Here is a 20,008-nt window from a genome sequence, read left to right as displayed (position 1 = left end):
ACTGGACATGTTATTATGCAAATTAACCTAATTATCTTTCTAACCAAAATGGTCAGGTGACTGTCGTAGTTACAAGACTTGGCGTCCATCCTCCGATCTCGTAATTTGTTCCTGACATAAAAAGATGACCATGCCAATTTCAGCACGCAGCGTAATGAATTCTGGGTGGTTCAATCGATAAAACCAGGACCGTGCAGGCGAAAAGCCCATTGTTCACGCCCCCAGGGGGCGGACAAGGGCGGTGTGAACGTTGTTCCTTTACCAACCGCCGGACGAAATTGAAGCGAGTATCTTCGTAAAGCCGCGATCTCGCCTGCTTCATGGTCACTCTAGTGCGAGCATCATAAACAGTCGCATCATTCGTGGCCGTCTGCTATAAGGTTGTCACATGTGCACTCTTTAACAGTTGAATTTCGGATCACTGGCTCGAATTCATTACACTGCACCCAGACAGTGGCAGCAGCATCTTTTCGCATGTGTAATAGAACCTGTTACAAACTTCTCAGATACGAAAAGTTCCAAGTCTTGCATTGTAGAAGCAATCGTCTGGCTCTTTGATCTAGAAGTTATTACTCTAATTTGCCCAATTACTTTCCTAGTTTATTATCGCGAGTCATTTGAAAATCTATGCTTCTGTCCTAAGCGCCATTACATGAAAGTCGCCTAATTATCTCATCTCCCCTATTTCAAAAGTACAAGTATTAGCACATTACTACAAAATTGCTCCGTGGTTCCATCCTACAACGTAATTTTTTTCCCCAACCCATAGTGAAGATATCCCAAGGTCGTAATATCGCCTTCAGTTACGGTCTAGAGATTTCTACATGCGACTTTCTTTTGCGAGTTTTGGTGAACCGTGGCAACAACAAGAAAAATCTAGAGCTCAACTTACGTTGAATGACAGTGTCATGAGAAATTAGCATTCAAGCACTGTAGCAATACACCGCATTGCAGCCGCAGGGACACGTTATACATGAGGCATGTGTGCAACCGGGTTACGCTACCGCGCTTCCCACTGAGCTCACCACATCATCTAGTAGCACTGCAGTGAAGTGCGTGCGTGGCGCCAGTGCGAATCTACATTCAAACAAGATTCAGTGCATATGACGCGCACCGAATTCCGCCAAGCAAAATACAATTTTAGAGCGCAGCTCTTTGGCGTCCGTTCCTGGGTTTCGCGTCGTCGTCGGCATTGTCGTCGGCCTCGTAACCAGCTCCGCCCCCCTTTCATCCCCCCAGCGCTAGCAGCGACCGACTGATACCGCTGGATGCCGCTGACGCCGCTAGAGAGTCAAGATAACGTGACTGCATAGAACACCGTCGCCGCCATGCAGAAAGAGGAGGAAAGGGTCCCCCCCTCCCTGTTCTTGTGTGGCGGATAGGGTGCTCTTCAGTTGCCGACGCGCCGGTTATTTCACGTAGGCCCCGGCACGTCGACGAATACGTGACCACCTTCCCACGGCTAGACCTGGTTCTTAGCGCTGCGGAAGCGAGGGTATCATATTGTTTGTGTCGGCATCGGCGGCGTTGTCCCTGAAACCAACTCCGCAGCTGGGGTTGACTCACTATCGGCGTCAGCGGCATCAGTCAGTCGCTGCTATCTCTTCCCTCCTCCCTTTATCGTGTTGTCCGCTTGCTGCGCGCGCTTCTGCCCCCATCGTTTGCCGCTGGGTGTACACGCCGCCCCCCTCCCCCCTCTTCCTGCGAGTCTCCGGTTGTCAAAGCGCCGGCGCGAACTTAATTCCTTTCTTCGCTCCTCCTCCAATGCAACCCCTGTGCGGTGGCAATCAGAGAGCCAGATCGGTGGCGGCGGATCTGTATATGTGCACCGCCCGAGCCGAAATTGCCGCTGCCGTTCGCCCTGTGCGGTGGCAGTCAGAGAGCCAGATCGGTGGCGGCGGATCTGTATATGTGCACCGCCCGAGCCGAAATTGCCGCTGCCGTTCGCCACTGCGAAATTATCTGCCAGTTCTTTCTGAGCCATGAGCGAGACGACCGATGGAAGTCCTCCGTCTGCTGCTGCTGCTGCTGCTGCTGCTGCTGCTGCTAAACGAGCTGCCAGAGCAGAGGCCCAGCACCGTCACCGTCAGAATCCAGAGGTGCGTGCCGCCGAAGCAGAAGCTTACCGTCGCCGCCGTCGAGATGATCCAGGAGTACGCGTCGCCGAAGCAGAGGCTAAGCGCCGCCGCCGAGAAGACCCTGCCGTTCGCGCCGCCGAAGCGGAGGCTCATCGCCGCCGTCGAGAGCAACCAGCAAGGCTGAAGCAGAAGCTCATCGCCGCCTCCGAGAAGACCCTGCAGTTCGCGCCGCCGAAGCGGAGGCTCATCGCCGCCGTCGAGAGCAACCAGCAGTAAGCGAGGCTGAAGCAGAAGCTCATCGCCGCCGCCGAGAAGACCCTGCCGTTCGCACCGCCGAAGCGGAGGCTCATCGCCGCCGTCGAGAGCAACCAGCAGTAAGCGAGGCTGAAGCAGAAGCTCATCGCCGCCGCCGAGAAGACCCTGCAGTTCGCGCCGCCGAAGCGGAGGCTCATCGCCGCCGTCGAGAGCAACCAGCAGTAAGCGAGGCTGAAGCAGAAGCTCATCGCCGCCGCCGAGAAGACCCTGCAGTTAGCGCCGCCGAAGCGGAGGCTCATCGCCGCCGTCGAGAGCAACCAGCAGTAAGCGAGGCTGAAGCAGAAGCTCATCGCCGCCGCCGAGAAGACCCTGCCGTTCGCACCGCCGAAGCGGAGGCTCATCGCCGCCGTCGAGAGCAACCAGCAGTAAGCGAGGCTGAAGCAGAAGCTCATCGCCGCCGCCGAGAAGACCCTGCCGTTCGCACCGCCGAAGCGGAGGCTCATCGCCGCCGTCGAGAGCAACCAGCAGTATGCGAGGCTGAAGCAGAAGCTCATCGCCGCCGCCGAGAAGACCCTGCAGTTCGCGCCGCCGAAGCGGAGGCTCATCGCCGCCGTCGAGAGCAACCAGCAGTAAGCGAGGCTGAAGCAGAAGCTCATCGCCGCCGCCGAGAAGACCCTGCCGTTCGCACCGCCGAAGCGGAGGCTCATCGCCGCCGTCGAGAGCAACCAGCAGTAAGCGAGGCTGAAGCAGAAGCTCATCGCCGTCGCAGAGAAGACTCTACCGTTCGCGCGGCCGAGGCCGAGGCCAAACGCAAACAAAGGCTCGCAAACAGTCAGGGTATTTGCTGCGCTCAAATTTCGCATTAGGAAGTAACGTAATCGTCGGTAAATTTTTTTATTTATTCATTCTTTAGTTCGGGAGTAGGTACCCAGGGACCCAACATGGTGTCAAAGAAGTTCACTGAAGAGCGGCACACGCCCTGTGACACATATCTAGTGACACAAGTTGGCCGGATGGTTGGTTCCCAACGCTGTTCCTTCAGCACAGCAGCCTGATGCTACACCCAGTAGGCTAGGAGCCACCGATTGGCCCATGTTGACGGGAAAATGATTAGACAGACTGGAAGATAGCACCCTTAAGCAGCGTGAACTTTCCGAAGAATGCTAATGGCACAAAAGACAGAAAGACAGAAATAAACTGATATTTCCCTTTAACGTAAAAATGAACACTCAGTTAAAAAATACACAAAACATGGTTCAAGCACTTAGAGCGTTTTTCAATCCGGGGTGTCTGCAGTGCCTGCGGACAAAACTATTCTCCTCTGTCACAATTATCGACAGTTCATCATAACTCCTAATCGAGAGATATATGAGCGGTCGTCTCCTTAGTTCTAAGACAATTTACCTTGAGAATAAGTTTTCCGTTACCTTGACAACGCGCGCATTATTCGGTACATGTTCTTTTCTACGAAGTGCTGTCATTTTGGAACCATCTTTAGCCACATGATAAAAAAAGAGTATTCCTTCATTTCTTACTTTCAAAAACGAGCTGCTCTCACGACAGTTGTTTAGTCTGTGAAATTATCGTCTAATAATCAGGGATTTATTGGGCTTAATTTTGCTGCGTATGCTTTTTTTCCCTTTCCGATCTAATTATTGCACCACAACATTGCATTCTCTTAGCTGAGGTTTTGGTAGCTGTTCGCTACTCCTATAAATACCATGATGGAGGCATTCCTATAACATTGAGCTCAGAAAGATTACGTTAATTCACCTGTATATTCCCTTTCATTCGTTATATCAAGGTGATTGATTCATACTCATCTTGACGGCCTGACATTAGTTCCAAAGAATTGCACGCGCAGAATCCGCTGCATCGTGGGTTGAGCGAGACGTGTAGCGTTAATTGATCGATGTACAGTTTAAGATTAAACGGTGTATAAGGAAAATTCAATTCGCTTTTTGCAGACTATCATCCCCACATGACGGCGAAGGCACCTCAAGTCGTTGCCGGGCGTCAGACGGCTACATCATGAATCCATCAACCGCTGGAAGTAATATTTTTCATTTCTCCGATTGCAGCAAGAACGCCATTGCTACATTCCTGAAGTAAGTAGCGTCAGAAGTAATGCAGCGTACTAAAGTTTAGAAGCACGCAATGCCAGCTGGATGAATAGGCAATAAGGACGCTTATCTCCAATCGCCTGCTACCTAGCGAACTATAAACTAACATAAGAAGGCGCTCTGGTTTTGAGAGTGAACGACATGCAATGGGGATCACTTCTAGATCACTGATGTTCTCTATTTTAAATGTGTTCCCAGAAACATGCGCTTGGAAACGCGCTTATCACATTTGTGATACGTTGACCCCATGTCGTGAAGTTTAAGACTGCGCGTATATTCATAATATGGGGAATGCAGGATATGGAAACTCAAGATGATGAGCAACCTGATAACAAGGTGAGAGCAGGCGCCAATGTTGCGACTAGTGGACTTGTTTTTTTCATATGTTGCTTATGTCGCGTTGAGAAAAAGAAGTCCATTTGTCGAAACGTTCGTTCCTGCTCTCACCCTGTCGTGTTGCTCATCGTTTACTGATAAGTGTTTGTGATTTACTCGGCATCCCGAGAGGAACGTGACTATACACAAAAAGAATTCGCAGTCAATTAACCATTAAACATGGTATTTGTGACATGACAAGGTTGGTAGCATGGTGGATAAAACCTGAGACTTCCGAAGACACAAGCTATGCTTCGTATGGCATGGTTGTCAAGACAACTCTCTTGCTATGTAGGGCGCATTAAGGTCTAAAATAATCTATTTATGTCATGGGAAGTTAAGGAATTTCATGATCCGGCTAGAGGAGCCTAGACACAGCGACTACACATGGGGGTAAAAAGACGGGAAGGCTGTTATTCTAGTGAGCTTTATTAAACAAGTTTCGCATGAAGAAATCATACTATTGCCATTGTGCGCAGGTCTCCTCAGTCTTACTGCTTAAGGGACACCAACAAAAACAGACATATCGTTTATTTGCCCGACAAGTTTAAGAAGCTCCCTGGAGAACTGATGAGTGGCGAGCAATACTGCCAACACTACTTTCCAAAACACCTGCAAGTCACCTATATCAAGGTAAAGCAGTTCCTTCCTAGACACTTTATCATATAAGCATTGCATCTATCTTTGTTTGAAAGTTTGTTGCGCAAATATACGGTGTGTTCTAAAACCCAGTAAACGAAGGAAGATCCGCGAAAACGTTTGAGCAGAGACAACTGGGCTACTTGGTCTGATTTTGATATATGTAACTGCATCGTGCTCAAGTGACGCGCACATAGATAAAAGGGCAGGGATGGTGCGCCAAATTTGGCCACAGAGTTTACAGATAGCGCACTTTTCCTTGTATATTAGTATCCGCGTCTCTTATGGACCATATGGTCTCGCGTATCAGGCAAAACCGATGACTTCCCTTTCTAATGAGTTCATCCGATGAGTTAATTGGCCATACATGAGGCGCAGCTTGCTGTCTCCCCTTTTTCTACGTTTTCGCACTCTTTTCGTCCTGCATTTGCCAAACGCTTAAGTCAACTGAACCCGAGAATATTTTCTACGATAAAACGTTCTGGGATCGCGGTCCCAAAGGGCGCTGGCACTGATGCGCAACCGGTATTTTTTTAGTACACCAGCCTCCGTGACCATTTTTACGGTCTTACGATTGTTCCACGTCGGTTAATATACGATGTGCATTATTCTTGTGAAAGCGTTTCACTGAGTTGTTGGAAAATATGTGGACCAAGACTTAGATGTTTCGCGCACTTAGTGACTCTTGCGTGGAATAATCTTCAGAGTCGTGTACACGCGGCCGCACGATATTACGGAAATCTGAGAAAAGGCTGAATATTTCCGCAACCTCGCATCGCAGCGTGGTATTTGCATTTCTGGCCTCGACTAGAATATGCTATCATTTTCGCATGCAGTTTTACTGGCTACTGCTACAGGCTGATCGAGAATTCAACATTTTCTGAGACACCGTGTTCCGTAAACATTTGTCGCTGCGTGCGCATTAACAGTGACAAGAAGCCCGAGCGTGCAGGAAGCGCCTGCGCTTAAGAATATTTGCTCCACGTAGAGGTTCACTTTGCGTGAATGCTGCTCTTTGTAAATAAGTTCCTCTTACTTTGTGGAACTTATGCAGAATGAGATTAGGAGTATAGTCCTCCTGCGCGTTTCCTCTCTGCTTTCTGGCCCCTTTTCCTCCTTTTCTGGTTAGCTGTGAACGCCGCTGAGGAGACAAGGCATGAAGCAAAGAAAAAATTACCGACGATTACGTTACTTCCTAATGCGAAATTTGAGCGCAGCAAATAAGCTGTTTCACCTTTTCGATAGATTGAGGCAAAGAAATCGAGCAACACATGTATGCGCTATCACAGAATTTTTTTTTTTCACACGTATTCCTTTAACAAAGACTCCACTAACAGTTCTTGATAGTCATGAAGGAAGCTTTGTGGTCGGAGAAATAGACTGATATATGTTCGACTTGGTACACCAATGCTTGATTCTCAAAGACGAGATCTATACAAGTGCCTCGCGAGGTTGTCACAGCCGTGGGACGCGTTACGAGCGAGAGGAACGGGATGTTCTCCCGCATAAGTGTTAGGAAATTGCTGTTTGTCTTTATGTCAACATTAAAGTCCCCCACTACTAACATCGGTGTGGATCGATGGACGGCTAATGCGAGTTGCAGGAAGTGCACGACGTCTTTCGTGAGTGCGGTAGCGGACTCACGAAAGCGGTATCAGTCGGTCGCTGCTAGCGCTGGGGGGATGAAAGGGGGGCGGAGCTGGTTACGAGGCCGACGACAACGCCGACGCGAAACCCAGGAACGGACGCCAAAGAGCCATTTGTGTAGCCAGCCCTCCTCCACAGTCTCTCCTCCTCCCTTCCATCATCCTCTCTCGCCCGGAGAGCCGACAGCGCGCATGCGCGGCGGCGGAGCAGATTCGTCGGCGAGCTGGTTACGAGGCCGACGACGACGCAAAACCCAGGAACGGACGCCAAAGAGCCATTTGTGTAGCCAGCCCTCCTCCACAGTCTCTCCTCCTCCCTTCCATCATCCTCCCTCGCCCGGAGAGCCGACAGCGCGCATGCGCGGCGGCGGCGGAGCAGATTCGTCGGCGAGCTGGTTACGAGGCCGACGACAACGCCGACAACGACGACGCCGACGACGACGCGAAACCCAGGAACGGACGCCAAAGAGCTGCGCTCTAAAATGCAGTAATGAAATCGGCAGACCACACCTTCACAAGATCAGGTTCTTCGCGATGCACACAACGTTGTCGTCGTGCACTGCAGTACTGCATGTTGCGACCTCTGAAATACACGCACATAAGTTCAACTTTCAGATTATGCGTGATACCTAACACAACATGCAAAAAAAATCGAAGTTGCGCCCGAAAGGCGCAGCACTATTGCGATAGCCAATGTTTAGAATGGTATACGCAGTAAGGTTAGCAGTGTTATCAGGTGTACTAACTGCTGTAAACATTCATTTACTAACTAAATTAAGAAGCGTCGTGTCTTATGCAAACGCGGCTCGCATGGGTAAACAAACACATCTCACTCGATTACCGCACACACTCGCTGTTAAAACGCTAGCTTCATGAAGAGTGGCAGCAGCGGCGAGCAAATTGCCCTTAGCGCCCCCTCTCGCTTCTATGTGAACTAGCCAGGCGAGAACAACACAGCGCAGACAAAGCCGCCAGATTAGATTCACAGATTAGACATACATGACCGCAGTCAGCCACCGCAACTGAAGTAGTGTAGGGGATGTGCGTTGACGTGCCCCCTTTCTTACTCTTAGAGTCTGCACAACTCCCCGCTTCCCCCTTGCGCACGTAAGATGCCGCGCATACCCTCACCACCTTCATCCCATGCGAGCGCATCAAGCCACCATCCTTCTCGACTCGCCCTCGCAAGCTATCACACGTACCTACACAAACGGTGCGCGGCATTGAGCTATGCGTACTTCGACTTTAAGCAGAACATCACGGTTACACCACTGCCGACGGCAACGACAACGGGGTAACTTCGCCGACTATGTCCACATAATCGCAATAAAAATTGGAGGATGCTTAAGCTTCGCCTTCAAGAGTGGAACGCGACAGCGTTCCCGTCGACCCGCCAAGGGGTGTAAGACAATGGGCTACAGGGCAGCCATCACTTACGAGGCACCCCGCATCGGACGCGGTGAGCGTCGAGCCATATGGTCGAGCAACGCGGCGTTCGGCGCAGCAACGAAACGTGCGCTTGAGCAAGCGGAATGAACCGAAGAACTCGGTATCTCGGAGGGGGAAATGATGCACGCCAGCCAAACGTCGTGATCGGCACGGGCAGAGACCTAGACAGATAGCGATCTAAAGAAAGGAAGGACGCTTGATTCTGCAGAGGGACCAAGGCGAAGCGTTGTCAGGGGAGACAGTCCGCGCCGCGAACCGCCTCGCACCGGTCCTCGCAGCTCCAATGTGCGCGTGGCGCGCCATCTGTCGGGGCAGCGCCCTACATGGAGAGGAGGGGGTCTTCTGCGTTTGCCGCAAGATGGCTCTGCGTGTGCGGGAAGCGCAGAAGAAATGCAGCGGAAACGCACTTCGCTACTCGTGTAATTGCGACTTCTGTAAGTTACATGTTCATAATTACCGATATACACCGCAGTATGACTTTCCACGGCTCTTTTCGAAGGCAACACCGCATTCACTAGAGGCGCGTTTGTACCGCTTCAAAGCATCGAACTCGTGGCTGAGTGGTAGCGTCTCCGTCTCACACTCCGGAGACCCTGGTTCGATTCCCACCCAGCACATCTTGGAAGTTGCTTTTTATTTATGAAGTGCCTGCCGTGATTTATCGCTCACGGTCAACACCGCGGACGCCGACACCGACGCCGACACCAACGCCGACGACACCGGCTTTTCTGCGACACGAGCTCCTTAACGCTATCGCGTTAAAATTCTCATGACTTCGAAGAACAGTTAGCAGCCAAGCCATCCTCCGAGGTGGATTAGGGGCTACGGTGTTGCGCTCCTAAGCACAATGTCGCGGGATCAAATACCGACCACGGCGGCCGCATTTCGATGGGGCAGAAATTTAGAAGCGCCCGTGCATTGGGTGAACGTTAAATAACAAGAGGTGATCAAAATTATTGGAGTCCTCACTATGACGAGCCTCATCATCAGGTCGTGGTTTTGCCACATAAAACTCCAACATATTGTTTCAATTTACACACGAAGCTGTGAATAATTATTGTTTTAAATGTAGTAACAAATTGAAAGCCAGTGTATATAGCGTCTGCCGTGAAAATGTGACACGGCAAGTTGAGCGTGAGAGTAGTAGAAATTCAAGAAAGCGACTAGCTAAGCATGCCAAAGTCTAGTCTATTCAGAAAGACGCATGCATCGCGTGACATAATTTCATGCGGTCAGTAGTAAGTGTTGAAAGGGTAGCCAGTTCATGCTCAACCATTTAAGACCATAACATCTATTGCCACACTCACTGAGAGCCTGTTGCGAGAGCAGTAATGCGTAAAGCATTTTTAGTATGCTGTGCAGTGCATGTTTTTATATTTGGATTTCATTGTAAGCAGAATAAAAAGTCGTATGTTAGCGCACTCCTTCTCTTCACCTCTACTTATGTACATCCTTGCGCTAAGGGGCCATGGGTATGATGGTCTAAAATTATCCTAAATGGTCATATGTGTTTATATAGAAACATAATGGCTTTCGTACTGCAACCAATTTACTCGTACTGGATTATGGACACTGGCCGATTGGGGCACAGGATATCTTTCGGTATGGTATGATCTCAAATGACAGCAGTTGTTTTGCCAGACGTCACTAAAAAACCGCGAACAACCGATAATACTTCAAGTTATATAGCCTAGAAAAGCGGCAGTATGAATTAGCGTGCTGATATTCTACATAATTATTTTCTAAACTAGCCAGTATGCTGATTACCTTGACAATCTTAGGGGGGTAAAGTGGAGTGCGAAAGTGACACGTATGTCAGATAACGAGTTGTATGATAATGCGCCACCGTGAATAACAAGGAAATGAAAACGCATTAGATAAAGGGACTAGACGTTTTCTCGTAAGACAGGGAAGGTTATATTCAATAGCAAAGAGTCGGCTCACAACGCACAGTTGTCATTGAATATTTGCGGGAGAGGCCTGAGTGCGACAGTGAACGTAAACATAATTATGGTCATCACTGATGACCCTGCAGCATATGTGGTTCTGCTTAACTTTCTCCTGTTCAGCCTTAACAAATGGCATTTCAGAAGACAACAGTACTATTCAGGGGACTATTTTAGTTCATTTGTATTAAAGCGAAATATACTAAGCTGTATTGAACGCTTCTTTGGACCATCAACAATTTTACTAATTTCGGACTATAATTATAGCCATCCCCAAGTTTTGAAAGTCCAGCCAAAGTATTTCTACACTTCCATGAATGCAGGCCGTTGTACATTGATGAGGAATGTTGACTGCAGTGGTAATGAACTATGCAAATAAGATCAACACTATCTCTGCAGAGGCGTCAGCGTTAGCAGCCTTTTAGTTGGTTGTGACACCATGGACCCGAGCACATGAGGGTCCATGAGGGCGTGTAACCAGGCGCGGCTTAGCCAAGTCCGGGGGGAGTTGAGCCAATGCCGGGTGTTTGGATCTTCCAGGCACCTGGGTTGAGGCAACACTCCTCTTTATCATCTGCTTCTCGCAGACGACACCCTCGGACTTACCTACCCGGGAGAAATCGGCACTGTCCTTTTCCTGTAGACCTCCTCACTCTTTTTCTTCGCACTTCTCTTTCATAACTGACCTGTCTTTTTTTTATCTTCTATTTATTTCCTACTTTTCTTGGTGGTAACCGAGAGCCCCCTTATGTAGTTAACTTGTCTTGACGATGTCATATTTGGCTATACCAGCGGTGAACAACTGGTGTCGGCAGGACTTGCAGAAGCTCCAGACATGTCCCTTTGTTGGGCTCGGTGATGGGCGGCTTGCATCGCAGCCGAAATTAACTAATGATTTATGCCATCATCTTCATTCTTGAAGCTACCTGATCGTCTTTTTTTCCAAAGAGGCCGCACCAAGGAAACGTTGAATTCTCTTCCCAGCGTAAGGAAATCATTCCCCGCTAAAGCATCATACATGGAAAAAAAAGTTTGAGCCTGTTTCTTATTTGTCGCTGCTAAGTTCTTTACCGACACATTGGGTCGCGGCTACAAGGTCACAAAAAAAATTACCGACGATTACGTTACTTCCTAATGCGAAATTTGAGCGCAGCAAATAAGCTGTTTCACCTTTTCGATAGATTGAGGCAAAGAAATCGAGCAACACATGTATGCGCTATCACAGAATTTTTTTTTATTTTTCACACGTATTCCTTTAACAAAGACTCCATTAACAGTTCTTGACAGTCATGAAGGAAGCTTTGTGGTCGGAGAAATAGACTGATATATGTTCGACTTGGTACACCAATGCTTGATTCTCAAAGACGAGATCTATACAAGTGCCTCGCGAGGTTGTCACAGCCGTGGGACGCGTTACGAGCGAGAGGAACGGGATGTTCTCCCGCATAAGTGTTAGGAAATTGCTGTTTGTCTTTATGTCAACATTAAAGTCCCCCACTACTAACATCGGTGTGGATCGATGGACGGTTAATGCGAGTTGCAGGAAGTGCACGACGTCTTTCGTGAGTGCGGTAGCGGACTCACGAAAGCGGTATCAGTCGGTCGCTGCTAGCGCTGGGGGGATGAAAGGGGGGCGGAGCTGGTTATGAGGCCGACGACAACGCGAAACCCAGGAACGGACGCCAAAGAGCCATTTGTGTAGCCAGCCCTCCTCCACAGTCTCTCCTCCTCCCTTCCATCATCCTCCCTCGCCCGGAGAGCCGACAGCGCGCATGCGCGGCGGCGGAGCAGCGGCGCATGCGCGGCGGCGGAGCGCGGCGGCGGAGGCGAGCTGGTTACGAGGCCGACGACAACGCCGACAACGCCGACGCCGACGACGACGACGACGACGACGCCGACGCGAAACCCAGGAACGGACGCCAAAGAGCTGCGCTCTAAAATGGCTTGCGACGACATCTCGTTCGAGGTTCGCGACAAGCGTCAATGTGGAAATGTCTGAAAGCTTATGACATTTGGTGACATTCCAAATGCATGACAGGACATCGATCAGTGAGTACATCCAGAGGAGTCACTTCGGACAGTGTTCTCTTCAGCTTGAGTGAAGAGGAGCTTCTATATGGCTGGAAGAACGAAAATGTTATCCAAGTGCAGCGAATAATCCTCAAGCCTGAAAACAACTTCGAACAAAGCATTTGATACTAACTTTTCCGACGAGTGTACTGTCATTATTTTGCAAATGGCAAGAGTAAGGATACACATTCCCAACTCACGCAGATGGTTCAAGTGCCGAATATTCTGTGATCGCTCGTAAAACGTCCAAGTCAACTTGCTTGTGCGAAATGTCGAGACATTAGACAGAACTCTGGCAACTGTAGTGGTACGCTGCAATGTCTGAACAGCGACGGTGAGTATGCAGCACCCTCACGATCATATGCTACGTGGAAAAAAGAAAAAGGGTATAATAAATATCAAAATAAAAGAGAACATTGATTTCCAAGAAGCATGCAAGCGTGTTTTACTCCTTCATACAGTAGGGTATGCTGATGCGGCGCGTTAGAGGGCAGTGCCGCAGCAGACTCTGGGATTTTCCCTGCCTACAAAGAGTGTGGCAGCGGCAGTTACAGCAGGTCCCTTGGTTAAGCAACCAGCGCTGCTTCGCCATACCTCAAACAGGGCCTAACGACCTCCGAGTTGGTAGGCACCACGGCTTCGTCTCTTGAGACGAGGCCTTCACGACACACACACGGCTCACTCGAGCCGACGCCGAGCGCCTCCTACGACCAGACAACCAGACAGTGCAGCCAACGGCTGAAGGCTGCCACCAGTCTAAGGACCATGGCAAGAAAGATAAATACCTATATTACAAGGCCGGGAAGGGGCCCTGTAAGCTAAGTTTTCTTGTCTAAACACATATCGCCAATTTTTCTCAATATGGACACACAAATATTACAATGACGCGTGCGACTCCACAGTCAAGACGATGTTTAGGAACTCCTTCGTAAATTCAGTCCGAAGGTGCTTTATGTTCAGGAACCACTCTTAAAATCAACTGCAACTTTGAAAGGCAAAATACCACTTTCCGCAAAGACTGTGACGACGCTGTTGCTTCGTTCGTAGGTGTAGCAATAGTTGTAGGTTATTTGGTTGCTTCCCAGAGTCATTCTCTCCGCACGCCCTTTTAGGCGATGTCTGTGCGAGCTATTATTGTCTTTAACAAGTTAATAACTACCTGCTGCAATTACATATCACCACAGTAAAACAGAATTCTAGATGCTGATTGACCAGCTCCCGGAACCATACATTATTGCCTTGGATTTTATGGTTCACACTAGTTTGTGGGGAGAGTTGATCTGTGATGCCATGGGTCGACTTACGGAAAACTTTCTAGTAACCTCAGGTGCTTGCCTCAATTATAAAAAAGAGCCCACCTACTATATTATGCACCTCTATTCATATTCTTCCATGGATGTAACCAATTAGAACTGCGCCCCTCCTCCCCTAAGTAAAATGGAATGTCTTAAAGAACCCATTAGGGAGTACCACTTGCCTGTAACATTGAACTTGATACAGCAACATAGTCTACCGTCCGTCCCACATTAAAAAAAACATCGGCTCACTGGAACCGCTTTAAGTGTCAACCTTTTTAACACGATATTTTGTCAATGATTTTAGTTTTGATGACGCAGTATCGCATTTTACCGCTTTTGTTCTTGACGCAGCTGAAAAATTAATTCGCAAATAAATGGCGTCTCACGTAAAAGACATATCCCCTGTTTAAATGAGGACTGCAGACAGGCGCGAAAGAAACAAAAGAAAGCGTGGAGCATGCTGCGTTGCTCCCGAATGGCATAAAATCTTGTAGAACTTAAAATTCTAAAATTACAGCGAAAGTGGACACGATGACTAGCAAGGAGGGCTAGCTCGGAGAGGATTGTCTCTGGAATAACATCTTGCACACAGCAATCCAAAGTATCGAATGATCTTTACAGGCTAAAAGGTCAGGAAACTCGTCCCTTACCCCTGGTCAATAAACAAAGAAACAGCTTAGAAGACCAGGCCAACGCTATTGGCGGAAACTTACAGAGTTAGTCTAGCTCAGTCTACTATTCTGAACCTTTTTAACACAAAAATTTGCCGAACGTAAGGCACTCGACCATTAATGAACACATAATAGCCCTTATAACATTGCTTTTAATGTCACCGATCTGAGAGCTTCCTTGAACGTATGCAAGAGTTCTGCCCCGGTTCCTAACAGAATCACGGAAGACATGATTAAACAGCTCTACGCTGACACTCATACGATGCTAATCGCACTTTTCAATGCTATATGGGTGGCCTGGTACCTTCCATGTGCAATGAAAGAATCCATTACTATTCCAGCTTTGACACAGGGTAGAGACCCCTCATTAGTAACAATTCATCGCCCAATAGCCCTCACAAGTTGTATCTGCAAACTCTTCGAAAGAATGGCTAATTGTCTTCTGCATTTTTCTGGAATATAACTTCTTGACCTGTGTCAGTGTGGTATTAGACAAGGCCGATTGACGTCTGACCATCTTGTATGCAATGACGGAAACATTCGCGATGCCTTCATTCAGAAACAATCCCATGATAAATTGCATGATATGGAAGAATTCACAAAACATTATTTGATATAGAAATGCCATACGACACCATCTGGCGTTACTGAATACTACAGGAACTTTCGGCAATGATAATCCATGGAAATATGTTAAACTTAATTGAAATAAACATTTCCAATCATAAATCATAAACACCTTGTCTAGGCAATGTTTACAAGAACTTTGAGTACTGCAGGCTGGCGCACTTAGCTAGGATTCAAGTAACCTATCTATATGTGAGCCACATGTTGAGCTAGGCCTGAACAAACTTTCAAAATGGGCTAAACAAAATGGATTTAAGCTAAATTCCAAAAAAACAGATTCTGCGTCCTGTTTCCATAAAAGATATGCCTAGACCCACAGCCTAATATCGAGCTCTGTGCAGAGCGAGCACCGGTGCATGCAGAACACAGATAATTAGGTATCATACCAGACGAAAGATTACTTTTCTTTCCCACTTTATGTATGTTGCCAGCAAATGCTTAAGCACACTGAGTATCCTTAAATTCCTGTAGCAGATAAGATGGGGTAGTGACAGGTAGTGCCTCGTCACTCTGCACAAGTCTTTTGAGCTCGCGTTTGGACTACGGCTCTGTACTTTATCAGTCTGCTACACCATGCGTCCCCACGATCGCAACAGCTTTGCACCATATTTGTATCCGTCTCATGACCGGTGCCTCAGCAATAAGTCCCATACAGAGCCTCAACGTATAATCAAATGACTGGTCCCTTGACCTGAAGAGGACAGAATTTTCCATACTTCCTGAACGTAAGTTCGTACGGTGACCGCTCATGTTACTCTACGATATACGATGCGCCTACTACATTTGTCCACAAATGAGTTTCTGTGAGAGAGCTCTTCTCGTTGCATGTCAGAAAAATGAGGGGCATTTGGGTGTTCCCACCCTTACAAATAAAATAGTGGTTTCACTGAAGCTATTTCGCCAAGGCTGTGGCAGGTGATAGCGTCACAGGTTATTTGTCGATATCACTACATATACTCCCTATATACACATTCGCATGCACTTCCTTTATATACAGTGGAACTATTCCTGTCCGTAATTTTACATGGGCGCATTAAAGTGAAGCTCCGGCGTCTCATATGCAGCTGCTGGTCCATCTTTTACAGAATCAGACGTTCTGCAACCGGGAATCAGCATCTTCATTGCAGAAGCCTATGCAGTGATTGTGGCTCTGAAACACATTAGGAAAACAAAGTTACAATATTCACAGACTATTTAAGTGTAGTGAAAGCTTTGAAATCTATGCACAAAGATCAAAAGTCCTATAATCAATGTATACGCGCTGCTGTGCACAACCTGTACATCTAACCAAGACGTCGTAACATGCCGGTTGCCTGGGCACAGAGGGATAGAGGGAAATTGACCAAGCTATAGCAATGAAAGGTAGCAATCAGTCAGTAGCAGTTCGTGCCACATGAAGTAACCTGTTGCCTGGGCACAGAGGTATAGAGGGAAATTGCCAAAGCCATAGCAAGGAAAGGTAGCAATCAGTCAATAGCAGTTCGTGCCACATGAAGTAACCTATACATAAATAACTGAGGAGCTTTTGGTAACAGTTGTGGGATGTCGAAATCTTGAATAACCTCCGCCTAAGTAAACCCCATTTAACGAATTGGCCATCAATATCGAATTCGCGACGCTGCGACATACTGTTTTGTCGACTTAGAATAGGGTAAAATTAGCCCATTCTCTTTTAACTGGTGCTGAACTTCCCAACTGTGCTAGATGTTCCGGCAGGCTGAGTGTGCTCCACGTCTTGCTGAAGGGTTGGGAAGGAGAACTTGAACGAAAAAATCACTTTCCTGTTAAACACGCATAGCATGCTCCCCTTCATCCTGCACTGTTTCTCGGCACAGAACCATTCTTCGAGACGAAATCAGTGCTTATTTTTATTTGATGTTGTATGCACGCTATCAGCCCAAGAGAATCGTAGCGAGCCCTCTCTCTAGAGGGTGCTGCTCCGATTGCACTGCTGTAAGGCGCATCTATTTAGGTCCTGGTACTCAAGGGTCCCATTGAGGTGGTCGTCCTACGGGCACTGACACGTTTTATTGTATTATCTACTTGTAGTAAATCTCTGTTGGTCATAGCCCACATCACTTGTCATTTTATTATTCCGAATCATTTTACGCCATTTACAGTTAATGTTATTAGGAATCTATACAGTCATGTTACATTTATGAGTTGTCATTTACAGCTCTATAAAATGCTTCACACTATCTTTCTTGGCGCTGTTTAAGAACGAGAAGAAAGGGGGTTAACCTAGGGGCCGATGTTTAATCATACCATGTGAAGCATATGAACAAATAACACCAAGGAAAATGTAGAGGAAATTACTTGTACGTACTAATTGAATTCAAGAAAGGATAAATTAATGGCAATTAAAGCGGATGAAAAAACAACTTGCCGATGGTGGGGAACGATCCCACGACTTCGCATTACACCTGCGACGCTCTAACCAACTGAGCTACCAGGGCGCGGTTTCCCCATCCGATTTCTTGGGTATTTATGTGTTACTGCTAGAATTAACCTTCGGAGTGTTAGCCAGCGCCACCACTCACAAACCTTGGCGGCGAATGTGGAACATCCTTTCTGCCGCAGGCGTCAGGAGTACGTGATCATTCTGGATGAAGGCAACAAATAAACCCGCTTATGCTACGTGAAGACATCAATGTTGCCGGATTCGAGACCCGCGTTATGTAAGAATGAGAACAGGGGGGGGGGGGAGTTAACCGAGGGGCCGGATTTTTTAATCATGTCATGACAAGTCTACAAAGACACCAAGAAAAACATAGCGGAAATTACTTGTACTTGTATTTATCATTTCTTTAATTGAATTAGTAAGTACAAGTAATTCCCCCTATGTCTTCCTTGGTGTCTTTGTTTACTGGCTCCTTATGATATCTTTAAAAAATCAAACCCCTTGGTTAACCCCCTTTATTCTCGTTCTTACATAACGCAGATCTCGGATCCAGCCACACTTATGCCTTCAGGTAGCATGTGCGGGTTTATTGACCAGTTGGCTTCACCCAGAGAGATCACGTACTCGTGGCGCCTGCGGCAGACAGAATGTTCCACATTCACCGCCGAGGTTTGTGAGTCGTAGCGCTGGCTAATACTCCCAAGGTTAATTCTAGTAGTAAAACACAAAATACCTAAGAAAATGGATGGGGAAACCACATCGTTGTAGCTCAATAGGTTAGAGGATCGCACGCGTAATGCGAAGACGTGGGATCGTTCCCCACCTGCGGCAAGTTGTTTTTTCATCCACTTTCATTGCCATTAATTAGATCATTTCTTTAATTCAATTATTAAGTACAAGTAAGCTACTCTATGTTTTCCTTGGTGTCTGTTCGTTGACTTCTAAAAATATGGCGATCTTTGGCCATTCCTAGCCCTTGCACCTATAAAGCCCATATATCATCAAGATCAACACTTACTGTTGATTCATTCTTCTCTTCGAAAAAGAATAATGTGGATGCGTATTGAACAACCCTCGTTGTTCTGTCTGAAAGCTATCTCACAGAATTTCTTTATCAAATATCACTTTTATTGTTGGTATGTTTGCTTCAAGTTGCCATCAAATTAAACTGGGTAATTTTTCATATATTACAGTGGGACTCGGATCTCCGGAAGTGCAAGTTTCGCTGCCAATTGGGTGTGAAAGCAGATGGGCAACCAAATTATGCCATTAGAACTGCAATAGATGGAACTCCTTGTGACCGGCATAAACCCAATATGGTAACTGACTACATCTCTCGATGAGCAAAACGAGAACAAGTTGAAAGCAGGAGCCCACGTTTCGACAAGTGGACTTGTCTTCTTCAAGGTAGCAAGTCCACTTGTCGAAACGTTTGCTACCCGCTATGGTTTCTCCGTGGCTATGGTGTCGTGCTGCTATCCACGAGGTCAAAGGGTCGAGTCCCCGTCACGGCGGCCACATTTCGATGGGGGGTGAAACGCGAAAACACCCGTGTACTTAGATTTAGGTGCATGTTAAAGAACCCCAGGTGGTAGAAATTTCCGGAGTCCACCACTATGGCGTGCCTCATAATGGGAATAGTTTTGGCGCGTAAAACTAGAGATTTTTTTTAAACATTGGCTCTTGCTTTCACCTTGTTCTCGTTTTTCTCATTCTCTTGAATTTCCATCTCCCGCCTTCCCCGTACTCTTCCTAGTATTACTACATCTCTCTTGAGAGTAAGCTTTAGCTTGGGGCCCATTTCGACTTTTCGATCAGACTGTATATAGAACACAAAAGCATCTTCTGGACAAATATGAAAGAAATTTGTTACATTTGAGAGGGAAAGCTAAACTCAAGTACCTGCGAAAGCATAATATTAAATCAAGGCTTCACAGTTTTAATACAAGCTTCCGAAAGTTGGTATGTTACAAAATTGTAGCAGGACATTTAGAAATCCGTATTTTTTTTTCATGTAGATGCTGAAACGTCGAAAAGAAACGACGTCAGAGCTGACCATCTCGAACTTCAAAAATTGTTGCTCGAGCATTATGGGTGCCATATGTGTGCCCTATTCTCAGTCAACGAAATAGGAGATCACATCATCGTGAATTTTACAGTGACGGCCCCTTCCCGAAGTGGCTTTAATTATATGGAGCTTATTCAATCTTCTAACCATGAAATGCTTTTAGGTCCCGTTTTCAGCGGTCTTCAAGTGACCTTGAGTCGAAAGCAGTAGCTGTTATGCTGGCCCGCAAACGGGAACATGCGGCCTAGTTGCGAGAACGAGTTCATGCGAGCAACCACTAAAACTTAGGGTTGAGGGCCAGAGACCGCATTCTCCTATGTACTGGACCGCATTACATACGCCAGTTACTGCCCAAACACGTT

At 47.3% G+C, this 20,008-nt stretch overlaps 1 protein-coding gene across 1 annotated transcript in view; it reads left to right on the top strand.

Moving 5' to 3' along the window:
- The window catches only part of LOC135915837 (venom metalloproteinase antarease-like TserMP_B), a 43,907-nt gene that overhangs the window by 17,224 nt on the left and 6,675 nt on the right, over positions 1 to 20,008 (top strand). The window contains exons 8-10 of the mRNA XM_070527406.1: positions 4,301 to 4,441; positions 5,311 to 5,464; positions 18,772 to 18,897. Of these exons, the coding sequence (XP_070383507.1) occupies positions 4,301 to 4,441; positions 5,311 to 5,464; positions 18,772 to 18,897 (421 nt within the window). The remainder of the gene's footprint in view (positions 1 to 4,300; positions 4,442 to 5,310; positions 5,465 to 18,771; positions 18,898 to 20,008) is intronic.

Source organism: Dermacentor albipictus, chromosome 10 (assembly GCF_038994185.2).
Source record: "Dermacentor albipictus isolate Rhodes 1998 colony chromosome 10, USDA_Dalb.pri_finalv2, whole genome shotgun sequence".
NCBI classification, from domain to species: Eukaryota; Metazoa; Arthropoda; class Arachnida; order Ixodida; family Ixodidae; genus Dermacentor; species Dermacentor albipictus.
This window is presented reverse-complemented; position numbering and strand designations above follow the sequence as displayed.